Genomic DNA, 16,881 nt, shown 5'->3' on the forward strand with positions numbered 1-16,881 from the left:
GACAGTACTCATCACCTTGGTTGATCATTTGAATGCATGGCAATTACAGCCCCTAAAGGCATCACAGATGAAATCACAGGATTACGCATCTACAGCCAGACACCCTAGCAGGACTGTCTGGCAACATAACCCCACTTGGCTTATGACATCTCCTTACCCATGTGACTTACAGTCTCTTCAAAAGAAGTACTCCTGGCAAATACACTTCTCCTGCAGTTAGCCTCTTCACTTTAAAAGGAATCACAGGTAAAAGCATGGGATTACGTAAATACAACCAGACCCCCTAGCAGGAAGGTCCAGCAACATAACTCCATTTAGCTTAACATCACCTTACACAGGTACTTCACTTTACACATGTGACTTTCAGTCCACCTAAAAAGAAATAACCACTAGTAAATGCATTTCGGTGCAATTACATCACTTCACCTCCAGGGGATGCACTTCTTCACACATCCCCCACTCAGCCCTTCACTTCATGATGCACTTCTCCACACACCCTCAGCTGTAGAACAAAAGTTCCAGCCTAGAATGTGTTCAGATGCTAGCTGAGCCCTTGAGGGGTAGTTTCCTTTAGGTCCCCATGACACTGAGGGTGGGACTTTTCTTCGTGCTGGGGGGGGGGAAGACTGCGCTTCTCCAGCAGCTCCCCCAGCACCTTTTCACAAGTGAGGGTGACCCCCCTCCTCTGGGGGCCACAAAGCACCAAAACGGCAGATTTGCTCCTCTTTACCAGCCCCCCCCCCACTGGGAACACTCTCCTCTGCCCTCTGGGTCTCTGAGAGGGTAGATTCAGCTGTGTGCTATCTTCACTGGCTCCCTGCGCCAGCCTTTTGCCAGGCTCTCTTTCTGGGCCCCTCTTGTCCCTGCACAGAGGCCCCTGTTTCTGTGCACCAGTCCTGGGCTCTTCTTCTGGTGCTGATAGGGTCCTGGAGGCAGTCAGGGGGTCTCTCCTTCCAACTGCCCATTGCCTTCAGCACCTTCAGCCTCAGCCGAGCACACACCCCAGAGAGACCTTCTCTTCCTGTGCAAGCACTTTTTAAAAGTTGAGTAGGGGGCTGGCAGGAAGTCTCTGTTGGTTCTATCAAACAACGACACATCAGGTCCCTGCCCCTGCTCCCTCCTTCTTGTCCAGCCTCTGAGCTTGTTCAAAATGGTGTCATCCAGGATTTCTGGCCACATGTCTGAAGCCTCATCCCCCACGCTGCCTTCCCTCCTTGGTGCAGCCTGGTGCCTGGCACCCAGTGACAGCTGCTAATTGATGAACCTGTATCCCCTCCCATCTTCTCTTCGTGGAGAGGAGGCCCTAGCTTGTGGAAGAAAGGTTATCAATCCATCCAGCTGAGGTCAGCCCTCAGCCTGGGTCTGGTCCTGGCTGGCTCACAGAAATATGACAGTTCTGGATGACCCAAAAGCAGTACAAATATGACTTTGGACTCTGCAGAATACTTCTTTTCACCTCCAATACAATGGACTTTAGTGCATGTTCTGAAACTGTATGCCTTGTGGAAGTTAATTTAGCCATGGGCCCCACATTCCCTTAGGGAAATAATGAAGTGAAAACACAGTAAAACACACTGACTTTCCCTGGCATGTTTCTTTCCAGCATATAAAGCCTATTCCATATCACCACCCAATACTGCATAAGTCCTGCCACACCATTCACTTTGTAGCTGCTCCTGGACTGCGCACGCTAGGAATCTCCCCTGCGCAGCCCGTACACGTGTGCACACGCATGTACACATGTGTCTGCATGTAACCAGCCCGGTGTCCCTTACTCCAGCTGCTGCGCAGTGGCCTGGTCAAACCAGGGGAACACCAGTAAAATCCCCATGCAGTCTCTTACATCCTGAGTTCACTGTGGGTGAGTCCCAACTTATGAGGCTCCCCCACGGTAAAAGCTCAACAATTAGGTGCTCAAAAAGCAAAAAAATCCGGGCGGCCCATAGTGTCAGAACCACCTTCTAACAGGAGCATTCGCACTGTGGCACTGAATGGCAGTGGCATAGCGCCCAGAGCATCTAACACCAGCAAACAGAGGAGACAAAAGCGAAAAATGGAAAGGAGACCCACGCCAATGGTGCCAGGTCTAACACTACCGTTCTTCCTTTTTTAATCTGCTTTCGTTTTTTTCTGTATTCCCTTCTTGAGTTTATTTTACGCCCTCTCCTTTCATTTTTCATCCTTTTTCCTTTCTCTCTTCTTTTAGGTGGACACTTTCTCAGGATCCTAAGGGAAAGAGGTCAGCCAGGGGCCAGGATGTTCTTTTGCCTACAGCCCTTGCCCGACCGGCACTTGATTTTACCAGCCATTATTTTTGCCAAGACAATTCGGTGCGGGGTACCCACTCCGGGATGCCACTGGGTGACTGTGCAAGACCTCTGCACTCGGGCCCAAGATTGTGCTACATAAGCACTATCGATAACTTGTGCACGCTATTGCTGCTGGGCTCGGCACACTGTTGTGAGACCCACCCAGTCCGTCCAGCAGTTGCAAAGTTAGACGCCAAACTCGGGTAATACTGGTTGGTCGGGCACTACTGAGGGGGTCAACAAGCTCCAAGGAGGCTATAGACGTTAGTAGCGGGTGAGTGGTAGTTTTCTCGCAGTGCTGCGCGCACACACACAGCTGCCCCGCGGAGTGTTTGGGATTCCTTAGGAGCCCTCGGTGTGTTGCTGGAATGCGCCGTCTCCACAGACGCCGTCCAGTCTGTTTACTTCCCCTGCCCGCCGAGGTGCGGCGCCCTCTGGGAGCCCGCGTGCACCGGCTCACGAGCTGCACGTACAGGGCAGCATGGCACGGCGACCGGTCAGGGAGCAAAGGTCAGGAGGACGTCGCTGCGTGCCACGGGGCTCGAGGGGACGCCGCCCTGGGCGCTCCCTCTCTGTACACTCGGCTGCCAGGAACATAAAGTTCAACTCTCCACTCTGTGGCATATTTGTCATGACATAATAGAATATATCATAATTAAAGACGACCAGCCAGCCCAAAGAACACTCAGTGATCACACAGGAGACACGGGAAACAGACGGGTAAACAAGAAAGGAGGAGGATGATGAGAAGTTTCACAGTTTGAAACCAAACTCAGAGCAGCAGCAGCGGCGCTTCCCCCGTCACGAATACCCCATTCATAGCGCCAAGACAACTGGGTGGCACAATGAAACTTACATGTTTAATAATGACCACAGCACGGTGTCTACAAACAGCTCATGCACAAGTTGAACGAATGCGCTTACCTCTGAGAGTTTGATGGCGAGAGGTATGAGACCGAGGAGGAAGCACCCCAAGAACATAGCCAGGGAAATCAAGCAGACCACCAGCAACCCGTCCATGCTCACTGGATCCTAGCGCCTGGCGCGTGCAGTGCTCTGCCACCTCAGGCTGCGATCAGTCAATAGGTGTTAAGACAAGTGGCGAGCAGTGGAGCTGCGGCGTCAGGTGCAGTTTATGGACTCGGTCAAGTGCTTAGACGCCACCGGCATGGTTAGCGCCTCCTCCTCTTCAGCTTCTTTGGCCGTCAGTGAGCTCAACGCAGCAGCAGATCTTCATCATCCTCTTCCCTTGAGTCTGCTCCAATCTGCCTCCCTTTCTACCACTGCTGTCCGTGGGTCGCCCTAAGAAGCAGACCCACCCCTTTCTTTGCTTTTACCATCAGGATGTTCACCAGCGGAGCTACCTCCTGTCCCCTGATATCAGTGTGTTCTTTCTGTTAGTGTGCTCAGTCTTGCAAGCTAAATTCTCTCCTACCCTGATTTTTTTCTGTATTTAATCGGGACAGCATTCACTTTCCCCTCTCGTCTGTCTTACGCTCCTTCCGCGTTTGTCTGTGTGGCCGGGAATGCAGCAGCCCCCCTGCTCTTTCCTGGCTGCCCTGTCACTGTTCTCGAGTATGCCGGGCCCCTCCCCAGGCTGTCAGGGAACTAACTCACAGCTGCAGCCCCCCTCGCCTGCCTTTCTCTGGCTGTCAGTGAGCTCGGGATAGCTGAACTGCCGCTCTTCTTGCCTTTATCCTAGTAGCCCTGTATGTGAGCTCAAAGATGCAGCGCCCACCTTCTCTTGCCCTCCCTGGTTCCGGCCTCTCTTGCTACCCCGGTACTTTGGAGACTCCGACCCGCGTGCTCTCGATCACGAGTCTGCCTCGGTACTCAAGCGCTGCTGCTGCTCCTCGCCAAGATTCCCTTTTCCTTCCACGTCGCACTTCGTGCCCCTAGCGGCAGATACAGCCCGACGAGCCCAGCTGCCTCTGAAGACGTGCATGGGAAGAAAAAATATATGTGGGCTGTTCTTTGATTCAAGTTTTCTCAGCAGACTGACGACATGCAAAGTGTTGGGTCTTTGTCTAAAACATTGGCCTACCCCTCTATTCAGAAAATTTCAGAGCGTCCTTGCATCTCGCCATATTTGATGTGTAGAAAGTTGTCAGCACAGTCCATTGTAACTCGCTCTTTTAGGCACTAGCACTTTGATAATTGTACATTGGTTTCAGTATTCTCAATCTAACTTTAGGCCTACAAGTTCCAGAATGCAGCATTCTTTTGAATAAAGAACCTAAATTTAGCTAAAGGAGCCCGCTTGTGTGGCTAATAGGAAGATAAAGATCATTGAGCCAGATATATAAAACTATCAGGGCACACGTCCTAAAAAAAAAAGTGGGGGGACTTAACTAGTTAGGCAGCATGCAAGTGACATCATGTATGTAACATCACATGTGGCATCACAGGAAGTGACATCACAAGCCATGACTTTACAGGAAATGGAATAATGAGAAGTGACATCAGATCTTAACACCTCACATATATGTTTAGCAGGTCTATAATGAGTACATTTGAGCGCATTACGAGTATATATGCAAACCCTCCTGATTTAGGTAGACGATGCACAGTTTTGTAAGCTACACATAAAACAATGTTGCCTTTTGGCAGCGTAAAGCTTCCTTTCCCCAAAGATTGACCAAACTAACTCCACTGCCAGCCTACTGAACCGGGCATAATAATCCATATGCAGCACATTTCCATGTAGATGGGATTGCTTTAGCTGCCTGTGCTCTCCAGAAGTGAGAACACTCTCCTATGTGACGTATTCTTACTCAACCTTACCCACCTTCACTCATTTTAGGAGATTGGGGCTAATTCTTTCAGCAGCGGCTGGCAAGTAGTCAGAGGGGAGAGGGTGGACAGGCAAATGTGTGATCCGTGCATGCATGCAAGGTGAGTGGTAAATGTAAATGAAAATAAACAACTACCTTCAGGTTTGGACTGGGAACAGCAGCCAGCCCTGGCAGGTCAACCAGCCCTGGCGGGTGGAGGGAGGGGGAGTGCTAGAAAGAAGCACAGCTCCCGCTTTTTTTACTGGTCCTATATTGCAGCACTGCTGCAAAACTGGCCCCCTGTAAGAAAAGTGCCCCTCGTGGCCATAAAACCGGCCCCTACCCCTCTGGCCTACCGGGAAAATGCCCAGTGCCCACTACGGCCAGTCCGGCCCTGCTTACCTTGCTTGCTGCACGATGTCCGACGTCCTCCTCACTCCGTCCGTGTTCTGCTCTGTCTCTAGTAAATTTCCCTAACCAATCCTGATGCTGCTCTCTCAGCGCTCCTGAGGATTGCGCTTCCTCTAACCCACCTGTTGTAAGACAGCTATGTTAGAGAAGTCTAAAATATGCATGTCTGGCTGGCCATCGCAAGACGGCTGGCAAAGAAGACATGCGCACTTTAAACTGAAATGCACAGCTCATTGCTGCCACTTAGTAGCAGTGGCCCCGCCCCGTCTTGACACTCGTTTCAGGCTGGCTAGATGGAAAATAAAATGGTAATAAATTAACTTTATTACCATTTTGTTTTTAATCTCTGGGGGTTTCCTAGGGTTAATTTTTGGCAGTGGGGTGATGCTCTTTCACACTCACTGAGGAGCCGCCGCAGCATTTTTTACCAATAGACCACGGCAAGATAGAAAGACAGAAAGGGAAGAAAGGAGAAAGAGAGATAAGAAAACAGAGATGGCGGCAGAAAAGGGGATGAAAAAAGAACATGGCAAGCAATTGTAGGGAAGTGAACAAAAAATGTTATGGCAACCTTGGCATTCAGCAATAGGACCCTAAGAAAAAGTTTGGGACTCTGCATTTCTGTTTTTATAAATTATGCACTGCCTCCCAAAATGTCCACTCCACATTTAGCAGCAGCTATCGCTCATGTTCTTATTGTTGGCATAACTATATCTAAACCGCCCTCACATTCAAAAGTGCAACCTGACAGCTCCTCCTGGAAATAATAACACCAGAATGCCCATACCAAGAATGGACCATACATTTCAAAGTAAGAGGCATCAGCTCCACATAAATATAAGCGTAAGCTGCACAGTATTCAAGGATGAGAAGGAAATGGTGACAAAGGTAACTCACAAGAAAACGGCACATGCAATTCCAGTCCCAACTAGCACCTTTAAGACAATATTGGTTTTCAGAAGGAAATATTACTCGTTTGCATAGAAAAACTATATTGTGAGCCAGTCACGAAAGAGATACATTAAAGCAACAAAATAAAAAGGGCTTACTATAGTATAATCTGTGCACTTTGCGGCTGTCGCTATCTGGAAAGGAAATGTAGCAATGTGGATTAGGTAGGCTGGGGGAAGGTGTTGCTTGACTTGGCAAAATAATTCTAAAGTAATAACAGAGACATAGGGCCATATGTAGGAAGCCAAATACCGGTCGGTAATGGCCGATTTTCGGTAAATATCCCGTTACCGACCGGTATTTTGGCTTTTGCTATGTAGGGGGCATATTTCAGGATTCGGTAATTTACCGAATCGGTAAAATTACCGAATCGGTAATTTTACCGATTCGGTAAATACCGAATCCTGAAATGATATGTAGGGGGAGTGTCTCGTTGGTGTGGGGATTCGTTATTTACCACCAACTAAAAGTTGATGGTAAATGACGAATACCTGTAAAAAAGAATTTTTGTGCAATTTGAAGTGTGCAATGTAGCAGATGTATGTGCGCCACATGTGCACACATGGACGAATCAGGGGTGCAACAGGGTGTCAATGTGACACCCTGCCACCCATGATGATGCCTCCCCCATTACCGATTCGGTATTTACCGAATCGGTAATGGCAACTGGCTTCCCATTCATTCCAATGGGCCTCCAGGCCCATAGGAATGAATGGGAAGCCAGTTGCCATTACCGATTCGGTAAATACCGATTCTAAAATACCGACATTTACCGAATCGGTAATTTTTTACCTACATTACATTTACCGATTCATAAATACCGCATCGGTAAAATTCAGTATTTAAGAATCGGTAAATGTAATTTACCTACATATGGCCCATAGAGTTTAAAACAAACAAACAAATGTAACGTCCTTAATACTTGAGAAGACACTTACCAAATCCCAGAGGGACCAGAACCTTGCGTCTCAACTCATTTAGCTTAAGAAATAACCACATTGCGCCCGCCCTCAGGAAAATCATTTGGAACTCGGTTAAATACATAGTTGAATTCAAGACCATTTCCATCATCCACAAGTCACACCAGTCACTCCCCAGGTATCTGACCAAAAGCTTTGGGACTTCTAACCTCCAATGCAAGACCAGCCTCCGTGAACCTGCTGGCTACCTACTCGCATAGGCTCAGAGTTTGGCAGATCACTCAATGTGCAATGAAGATCTCTATGGAATGCCCCCTCGCTTCTCAGCTGCCCTTCTCCCCCACAGCCCCCATCTCCTGTACACTCCCTCTTCTCCTCACTTTCCACAGGAGGCCAATCCTAACTATGGTCCTAAAAAGCAGCCATTTCCCCAGGCCTCACTGTCACTCCCTGAGGTTTGGGGTTATTTGTTGTGGGAGGAGGCACACAATATTCTGTGCTTGCCCAGGCTGGCCCATTGTCATTCTTCATATGACAGTGTGCAGGCTGGCTATGTGAGCACGGTCAGATTAAGTCTATGCACACCAACCCTAAGGTTGTAGTGTCCTTTTGGGCTGTGCACCAATAGCCAAGCCAGTCCAAGGAATGAGCCCAGTTTATCCACAGTCATAAAAAGAATCATCTCACCAAGTGGCCCCAGCCATAGGCGTGTCAGTCAGCTTTGGATTTTTTGCTTTTCCTACTTGAATCTAGACCCTTCCTTGGGCCTCGCAGCACTTAAGTCTTGCAGGGTGGACTGCTGTCCATTATCACTTTGCAGGACACCTTGCACACAGAGATATTGTAAGACGTTTGTTGGGTGTTGGGGGACTATTAGTCACAGTCCACCTTTTATGTTTTTTTCATTCCATTACCACCTTATCTAAATCAGTCTCTTTTAAAAGACATTTCTATGCTGGCTGGATAAGATGCTTATCAGGTGCGATTGAAGTGACATGCTGTATTTGACTTACAATACCTTTGTCACTTTCTGGAGTAAGCTTTGAATGCTCGGTATTGCCACCATTGGAGAGACAAGTTTCTAAAAGGAGTAACTCTTAAACAAATGAAATAAAATAGTCAGTTCTGAAATAGCAATCAAAAGCAATGGTATCCTCCACAGATGCTGTCAATTAATCACCTCTTGCTCCTGACCCAAAGACAATGTCTTACAAAATACTTAATCTTTTTTCCTTGTACAGGAAATTATTGTGGGATATTTTAAAAAAAGATAGCAAAGAGATGTCAGAAGATGCGGAGACGTTTTGAGCCTTCTGAAGTGCAGAGAAACAACCACAGCTTGTTTAGTTTTTACATTGGTAGGAAAGTATAAGGAGGCAAGCAAGATATTATAAAGGAAGTTTGGGACAGGAGCTATGCTCCCTAGATCTCTGGTCAGGACATGGGCAGGAGAGTGTCCCACTGGGAGTGAGATTTAATGGAAAGGCCATGAGTAGTAATAGAGTGCACAGACAGCAGGCTGAAATTCAGCAGTACATTGAGGATGGTTCAAGATCACAACTCTTTGTGAATGATGGACACATTCACCTCAAAACGAAGACAATTTCTTTTACATTTTTTAACAATAAGATAAAGAGATAGGGAATTGCAAACTTTGGTAGAAAACTTAACTGACTTAGCAACACACACTGGATCAAATGTATTTTTATTGGCAGCTGGATATAGGTCCTATCGACAATGATGATTGGATGGAGGTCTCAGAATCTCCCAGGGGAGTGGCAATTTTGTCACGCCTCCGGTTGATTCAATTCAAGTTCTTACATAGGCCCTACTATACATGCCATGGGCTTTGGAGAGTGGTGTTAGTGGCATCTCCACTATGTTCACACTGTGGTACTGAGCATGGCACCTTCCTACACACTATGCACCTGTACGGCCCTAGATAGATTTTGGAGGGGGGTATTGTCTTGCCTTAATGAGGTCCAAGGGTGGGCTCTTCCTAGGTCCCCTCAACTGACTGTACTCCATACTACAGAAGGGGTAGGGGGAACAGATACCAACGCCATCTCCTCTTCCTGGGCCTCACACTTGCTAAGCGAGAAATCGCCTGAGTATGGAAGGCAAAGACGCCACCCTTCATGGGCGTATGGAAGAGGGGAATGGATTTCTGTATGGGACTGGAGATGCCAGTTTTCCGAGCCAGAGGGTACCCACAGAAACATTTCAAAATATGGAAACGATGGGCAGACTACCGTTGTCATACCCTTATCCCAAGCCGTCGCTTACTCAATCAATAGACGAGGAGGTCTGATCTTATAGTCAGGATACATGATATTTATAAGGAGTACTAGTTGGGTGTGCGGGGCGCTGCATGGGGATGGAGCGGAATACCAAGTACAAGTTATATCACAGTCTGTTCTTTGTTTTGTCTGGTTTTAAATTGTAAGAATTTGATGCCATGCTGATAACTGCTAATGTTTTTATCTGTAAATGTGGCCCTCCCCGGCCATGTAATGGCATGAAAATCAATCAAATATGTTCTGACAAAAATATATCTTTTTATCTATTCTCCAGCCTCTTACTATTTTTGCTGATTCTGCTCACTTGCATACACCTCACCCCTCCATGCTCCACCTTTCTCCACGTCTCTTGCCCAGCCTGCTCTTGCTGCTTCAGCTCCCTGATATCCACTTTACCTCTGCATTATCTCCTGTTCACTTATCTCTCCCCAAGCATATGACCTTCTCTCTTTGACTTTGCCATTCTCACATCCATCTTCCCCTCAATGAAATGTGGACTATGCCTGTCACACGGACTCTAGGCTTACTCTCCAAGAATTAAAGATGAAGCATTAAACTTTATTAAACACAAGGAGATGATAGATGGAGTGTTGAAAATTGCAAGCACTCACCCCCAGTCAACTGATCTGGGTTTAATCCATCATCATTCTTCAGCTCACTCCGCCACCCCAGTTCAGACATGGCCATATGCAAATTACTCTGACCCTGTGCCTCATGGGAACAGTCCAGCCCGAACTGCCAAGCCATGTCTTGTTTCCAGTCCAGGGAGGACCTGGCCTGGCAGTTCGGGCTGGACTGTTCCCATTGGGCTCAGGGTCAAGACTGATTTGCATATGGCTGGGTCCAAACTGGAATGGCATGGTGAGCAAAAAAACGATGGATTTAGGCCCAGATCTCTGTACTGGGGTGAATGTATGACATTGTTCTGCATTCTGTCCATCAATAGTTCTTTAGGTCTCGCGCCTAGCGTTGCAGTGCGTAGTACTGCTCACGCAGCGAGAGACCTCTTGTAGGGGGTTTCAAAACTGACCTAGGAATTGCACACGCTCGTGCGTGTGCTTTTCCTTTTGGGACACGCTATTGGCCTTTGCGTGCGTCTTTTTAACAAAGACAGCACGCAATTGGCCAAAGGCGGGCGCATTGCTCCGCCCATGTCCTATTGATATAGGTTACCCGCACCGCTGCCATGTGGTTTCAATTATCATGCCCAGACACGGGTGTGATAATTGAAACCACATGTCTCGCTTAGGCGCGCACCACTCGTTTTGAATGAGTTGCCAAGCTGCTGCAAGTGGCAGGCATGAGGTCCATAAAAGCCTTTGATTCATCGACATCGACCCCTATTTTCTCCGATAGTGAAAGCTTTCCCCCTGCTATACTACACATTTTTTCAATCACGCATGCCTGCCAATTACACAACCTATTTCCGGAAAGGAGCTGCCGCCCATTTGGGCATTTTATAAACGTGTCGCCAGTGCACTCTTCCACCCTTGCCTAATATGGCAGTTTTTCACTCCAAGATGCACGGGAAGGGGCGGATCCTTAGATAACGCCTTCCATATAATGTCCTGGACTCACTGAAGAGCGTCCTGCTGCGTACTGCTGCCGATTCAACTGAGGAAAGAAATGGTTTTACTGCTGTCCGAACCCCACGTTCAATCCTGGGAGACTGCTCTGTGCCGGCTGCCAGCCTCTGGTTCCCCCAGAGAATACTTAAGATTTACAAAAGTCTATGTAACATGCCCTGAAATAACTCTTCTAAAGAAAGAGATCTCCTTCTGTCACAAAAATACTTGCTGGCGGCTTTAAAGGTTTTGTTATCTCTTGCTGTCAGTAAACCTGTGAAGCTGCAGATACCATGCGAGGCAGGAAGGGTTTCCGCTGATCATAAAACACTGTTTAACACAGGAAACTGAACCGTGCGCAGCAGCGTGCTCCCCAGCGGAGGTCTGTTTGGAGTCAGAGGGTGCGATGGGCCTTTCAGGCGCCGTCAGTGTCCACAGAGAGGAGTCAGCAACCGAGGGTAAGCTGGTCTGCTTCGCAGCGCTGCAGCTCGCACCCACGTGTGGATGCTTTTGCGAGGTGTTTGCATAAAACGACGTTACAAACGTGTCGCAAACACCAGCTGGTGGTGGCGGGGAGAGCAATCAGGTGCCCAAGGGCAAACAAGAAGAGCCCTGTTTTTTATACGCTGACTGCAATGCAGTCATTTATTTCGGTGGCACGGATTCATAATTCTTTGAACAACTGTTCTCCAGCTCTGCGCCCGTCATCTCTTGAAGCTGGCTGTAGTGTACACAGCGGTCGTAATGGCATTTTCAGCGCTCGTGCTGTGAATAAAATGTCGGTCCACGCAATGGTGCACTTTTAAATTAGCCATTACAGCCTAACGAGCATGAACTGTATTGCACCGCGATGACCCATGCTTGCTGTGACCTTTCGGTACTTATGAATTTATATGTATTTTTTCGCCATTCGAATGAATAATGGAGAATGGAATTAACAGTGGGATCTGGTTCAGGGTAAGCTTCTTTTTGCGTTTAGATTAGTAATCGATCCCCACCTCGCCATGCTGTTTATGGATGTGCTTGTCTGCGTCTGTGATTGGATCTAAAGGGTATGGGTGGCATATTTCTTTTTTTTTACATTTTCTGACTATGGGCAAGCTGGCTTCATTGCCTCTTGTGAAGTAATTTGATGAGATGTGCTGCTTTGTGTGCTTTCGATATATGTAATAATTTTTTGCAACGGTAATAAATAGCACACATACTATTGATTTTTCTTATTGTATAGGTGTACTTTCTCCTGATTTTTTACTATTGTTTTGGATTGCTTTCTCCTATCTTGTCTCTCAACAAATGTTTCAGTCCTTCATTTGCTTAGAAATAGTCTGCTGGGAAGAAAGCCGTCCGAATGATAGATTAGTCAAATAATCAAAGAAATGTATTGCATTTGCGAATTTCAGTGAAAAACTGTATTGCATATAAGGCATTTAAGCAAAAGCTACAAGCTTTCAAAATGTCTACCAACGTCTTTGTTTTGTTGTATCCATCTTTCATTTTGTTATTTTGCTACTGAAGCCTAACTAACAAGTCACATGTGTTAAACAAGCATTTGCAATGCAATAGGTCTCGCATTTATGCAAGTTTGAGCGAGTGACATTGCAAATAACAATGCCTTTTATTTTATAAATAAAAGGCATTGTCACTTACAATGCCTATAGCTTAAACTCACGTAAATGCGAGACCTATTGCATTGTAAATGCTTTTTTTGCATTTATCACCCCGAGTGGGACGGGGATCCTCAGACGTGAGTCCCGTGCTCTCCATGCCCCTGGAATCAAGCTATCCTGGCTGAAGAGGGGTGAAACCCCGAAACCGGTCCTAGGATGCTTGTTTCCAGTCCAGGGAGGACCTGGCCTGGCAGTTCGGGCTGGACTGTTCCCATTGCGCACAGGGTCAAGACTGATTTGCATATGGCTGGGTCCAAACTGGAATGGCATGGTGAGCAAAAAAAACGATGGATTTAGGCCCAAATCTCTGTACTGGGGTGAATGTATGACATGGTTCTGCATTCTGTCCATCAATAGTTCTTTTTGCATTTGTCACCCCGAGTGGGACGGGTATGCTCAGACGTGAGTCCCGTGCTCTCCATGCCACTGGAATCAAGCTATCCTGGCTGAAGAGGGGTGAAACCCCGAAACCGGTCCTAGGATGCTTGTTTCCAGTCCAGGTAGGACCTGGCCTGGCAGTTCGGGCTGGACTGTTCCCATTGGGCACAGGGTCAAGACTGATTTGTATATGGCTGGGTCCAAACTGGAATGGCATGGTTAGCAAACAAACGATGGATGTAGGCCCAGATCTCTCTACTGGGGTGAATGTATGACATTGTTCGGCATTCTGTCCATCAATAGTTGCATTTGTCACCCCGAGTGGGACGGGTATACTCAGATGTATGTCCCGTGCTCTCCATGCCACTGGAATCAAGCTATCCTGGCTGAAGAGGGGTCCTAGGATGCTTGTTTCTAGTCCAGGGAGGACCTGGCCTGGCAGTTCGGGCTGGACTGTTCCCTTTGGGCACAAGGTCAATACTGATTTGCATATGGCTGGGTCCAGACTGGAATGGCATGGTGAGCAAAAAACAATGGATTTAGGCCCAGATTTCTGTACTGGGGTGAATGTATGACATTGTTCTGCATTCTGTCCATCAAAAGTTCTTTTTGCTCACCACTGATGGTATGATGAATGCCTCGGCAAGAATTGCCAGAATGTCCATGAGACTACAAGATTTTATTTACAGAATTGTATATGTCCCTGGCAAAGATAATGTTACTGCTGATTTCCTATCCAGACTTCCATTACCTCTTAGAGAGCATGTTCATAATCCCTGGGAAGATTTCCAAATTGCTCTTGTTCATGATGAAGGTCCCCTACCCATCAAGAAGGAAGTGTGGTCTGCTGAATACTTAAAAGATCATATTTTGCAAACGATTCAGAAATTTATCCTTGAGGGCTGGCCTTCTAAGAAAGATTTCTCCCCTGATCTTAAAGGATTCTGAGAAGTAAGAAATGAATTATCATTCACCAATGTTACCATTTGGAGAGGAGACAGAGCTATACCTCCTACTGGTATAAGACATATAGTTGTTCTTCATGGTCATGAGGGCCACAATGGCATTGTAACAACTAAACAATCTGTCAAAAAATTATTTTGGTGGCCAGGATTGGACATTTTTATGGAAGGTATTGTTAAGATTGTGTCACCTGCACCAATGCTGACAAGTCTTTAAAGACACTCAGACCAAATATGGGAGAACACTGTGTTCACAATGGACCATGGGAAACTATTGCTATGGACATTATGGGTCCCATTGGTCCAATGAACAAGTTCATTATTGCTGCAATTGATATTTTTTCTAATTGGCCTGTTTTAAAGATTGTAGAAAGAGTGAACACTGATTCTGTATTGCTGTTTCTAGATGAAATGTTCACTGAGGAGGGCTTACCTATCCGTGTCATTACTGACAACGGAGTTCAATTAATTTCTAACAAGGCCAAGGTCTATTTTCAAAAGGTCGGTGTCATACATTGTACCACTTCTGTGTATAACCCTAGTGGTAATGGTATCATTGAGAGATTTAGCAGAGTACTGAAGAGCACCATACAAGTCACTGGAGTGGATGATGACAAATGGGTATATCATGTGGTGAAGACCATGTGGAAGTACAGAACTACTCCTAATGATATGACTGAGTGTTCCCCTTTCGAAATCATGAGGGGTAGTTTACCAAGAACCAAATGTAGCCCTTCTTGGTTAGTAACCTCTACCAAGATTCGCTTTGATCTATATTTGGTTAAGAAAAAGATTGAAAAAACCCATATAGTCAATAAGCATAAATATGATTTGAAAAGAGGTTCTAAAATTGATCCAGTTGTTCAAGTTGGTATGCTGGTTAAAGTAAAGAAACCTTGGAAAGTTTCGAAGGGTCAAAGCCAGTATATGGGACCAATTACTGTGAAAGATTTTTTAAAAAATTCTGTAAGACTTTCTAATGGCAAGGTATGGAATTTAACCAGAATTGCTGTTCTTAAGGCTAACAAGAATTTGTATAGCGACTAATGCATTTCTTCTAGACACAATTTTTATGATGAGGACATTGTTAATAGTAGTCCTGTGGTCCTCGAACATAGGGGAGAACAGAATACAGTGAATCTTGATTCTTCTGTTCCCACTGTGTCCACGGATGTTGGCACTTCTCATGTCAATTATTGTGCATCTGTTCCTGAAGTACTCAAAACCAAGCGTTTACGTAAAAAACCTGTTTGGCTTTCTGATTTTGTTACTTGCATTAGGGATAAGTTATATAAATAATTTGTTCTTTTTTCTCTCTTTTCTCTTTGTTTTTTAGGTTTTTTTTTGGTAAAGGGGGAAGATGTGTTGTGTATGTATGGTTGCTATGTTACTCAGCACAGACCCTTCATTCTCCTCTCATTCTAGAGTGTATGGTCCGTGCCGTGCTCGTTGGGACATTAGTACGTTGGAGCTTGATGGCACTGGATGCTCCCTGATGATGCTGTAATTTACCTGGAATAAACTATTTTTACTTCTACTTCTGGATGCTGCATTACTTAACAATGAGCCATTTGCTGCATAATATGTAGCTTTTAACAAAAAAGTACTTTTGTTTCTAGTTCAAACGGATCAGATGTTACCAAAAATGCAGCAAAACGTGTTGCGGCACAGCGGAAAGGTCGTCTTTCTTCTATCATAAAATGTTGTTCTTAGTTCACTAATACAATGATCATTACGGCAGTGGCAGCAACGTTTCTCAGCTCATGTTTAAAAACTCTCACTTTTATGAAATATATCCCAATCCTGATCCTTAGTATATGCCTATAACGCTCCTGTGTGTCAAAAAATGTGCTTTCTTTTAATCATGATGATGCCTGTCTCCTTTTCCTCCATCCCTGGTGTGTGCCAGGTGGGTGCCGCAGTGATGATTGAGGGCTATCATCCTGGTGCAATGCTCTATCTAGAAGAGAATGTACGAGAAACTCTGCAGGCATTTCCCAAGCATGCCTTAACTCCGCAGTCTCTACCCGACTGCGATGTTACCACGTGTTCCTTTACCACGCAAGTCATTACAATGCCTTGCCTTAGGCAGGGCGCTGGACTTTGGAATAGTATAAGTTACAACTCCAGCCAGTGTAGCAGTAGGGAAGGTGATGGATTTAAAATCCAACACCAGTCCAGCAACGCATCCCCGAAAGCAAGTCGTTGTAACAACTTACGTTGTAAAGGAATGCATGGTAATGTCACAATTGGGGTAGTGACTGGAGTAAAGGCAGGTCATGGTTCTGCCTGCGGAGTAACGGATGTTTCCCTCCAGAAGAGGGCCTTCGCCCTATGCAGTGTTGTGACCTGAAGGGTCCTGTGTGTGCTGTCACAAACCCTGTAGACCAAATGGGGGGCCGTGGTGAAGTGAGAGGGCTGTCGCCATGGGGCAGCGTGCAGATGTGACGGAGAAGCATGTCATTACCTGTGGAGGAAGAGCAATGATTCAACTATCCAACAATCCAGGAGGAACCAAGACCGTCAGCCAGATTCAGGGAGGCTTACCGTGTAGGCGGAGGAGCGTGTGGACACCTTTCACCTCTACTGTAGCAACCAGTCTTCTGCTCACCGCTGGGCCAGCGGCGCGTGCCAAGGGAATTGG

At 46.4% G+C, this 16,881-nt stretch overlaps 1 protein-coding gene across 2 annotated transcripts in view; it reads right to left on the bottom strand.

Moving 5' to 3' along the window:
* LOC146821901 (zinc transporter ZIP9-like) overlaps window positions 1-4,280 on the bottom strand; it is a 164,395-nt gene extending 160,115 nt beyond the window's left edge. Inside the window, exon 1 of one of the 2 annotated variants that reach the window (XM_085612990.1) lies at window positions 3,234-4,280. In XM_085612990.1, the coding sequence (XP_085469116.1) occupies window positions 3,234-3,329 (96 nt within the window). In that variant the 5' untranslated portion in view covers window positions 3,330-4,280. The remainder of the gene's footprint in view (window positions 1-3,233) is intronic. The other variant, XM_085612989.1, reaches the window with a different exon arrangement.
* Between the last annotated feature and the right edge of the window lie 12,601 nt (window positions 4,281-16,881).

This window comes from Triturus cristatus, chromosome 6 (genome assembly GCF_964204655.1).
Source record: "Triturus cristatus chromosome 6, aTriCri1.1, whole genome shotgun sequence".
NCBI lineage: Eukaryota > Metazoa > Chordata > Amphibia > Caudata > Salamandridae > Triturus > Triturus cristatus.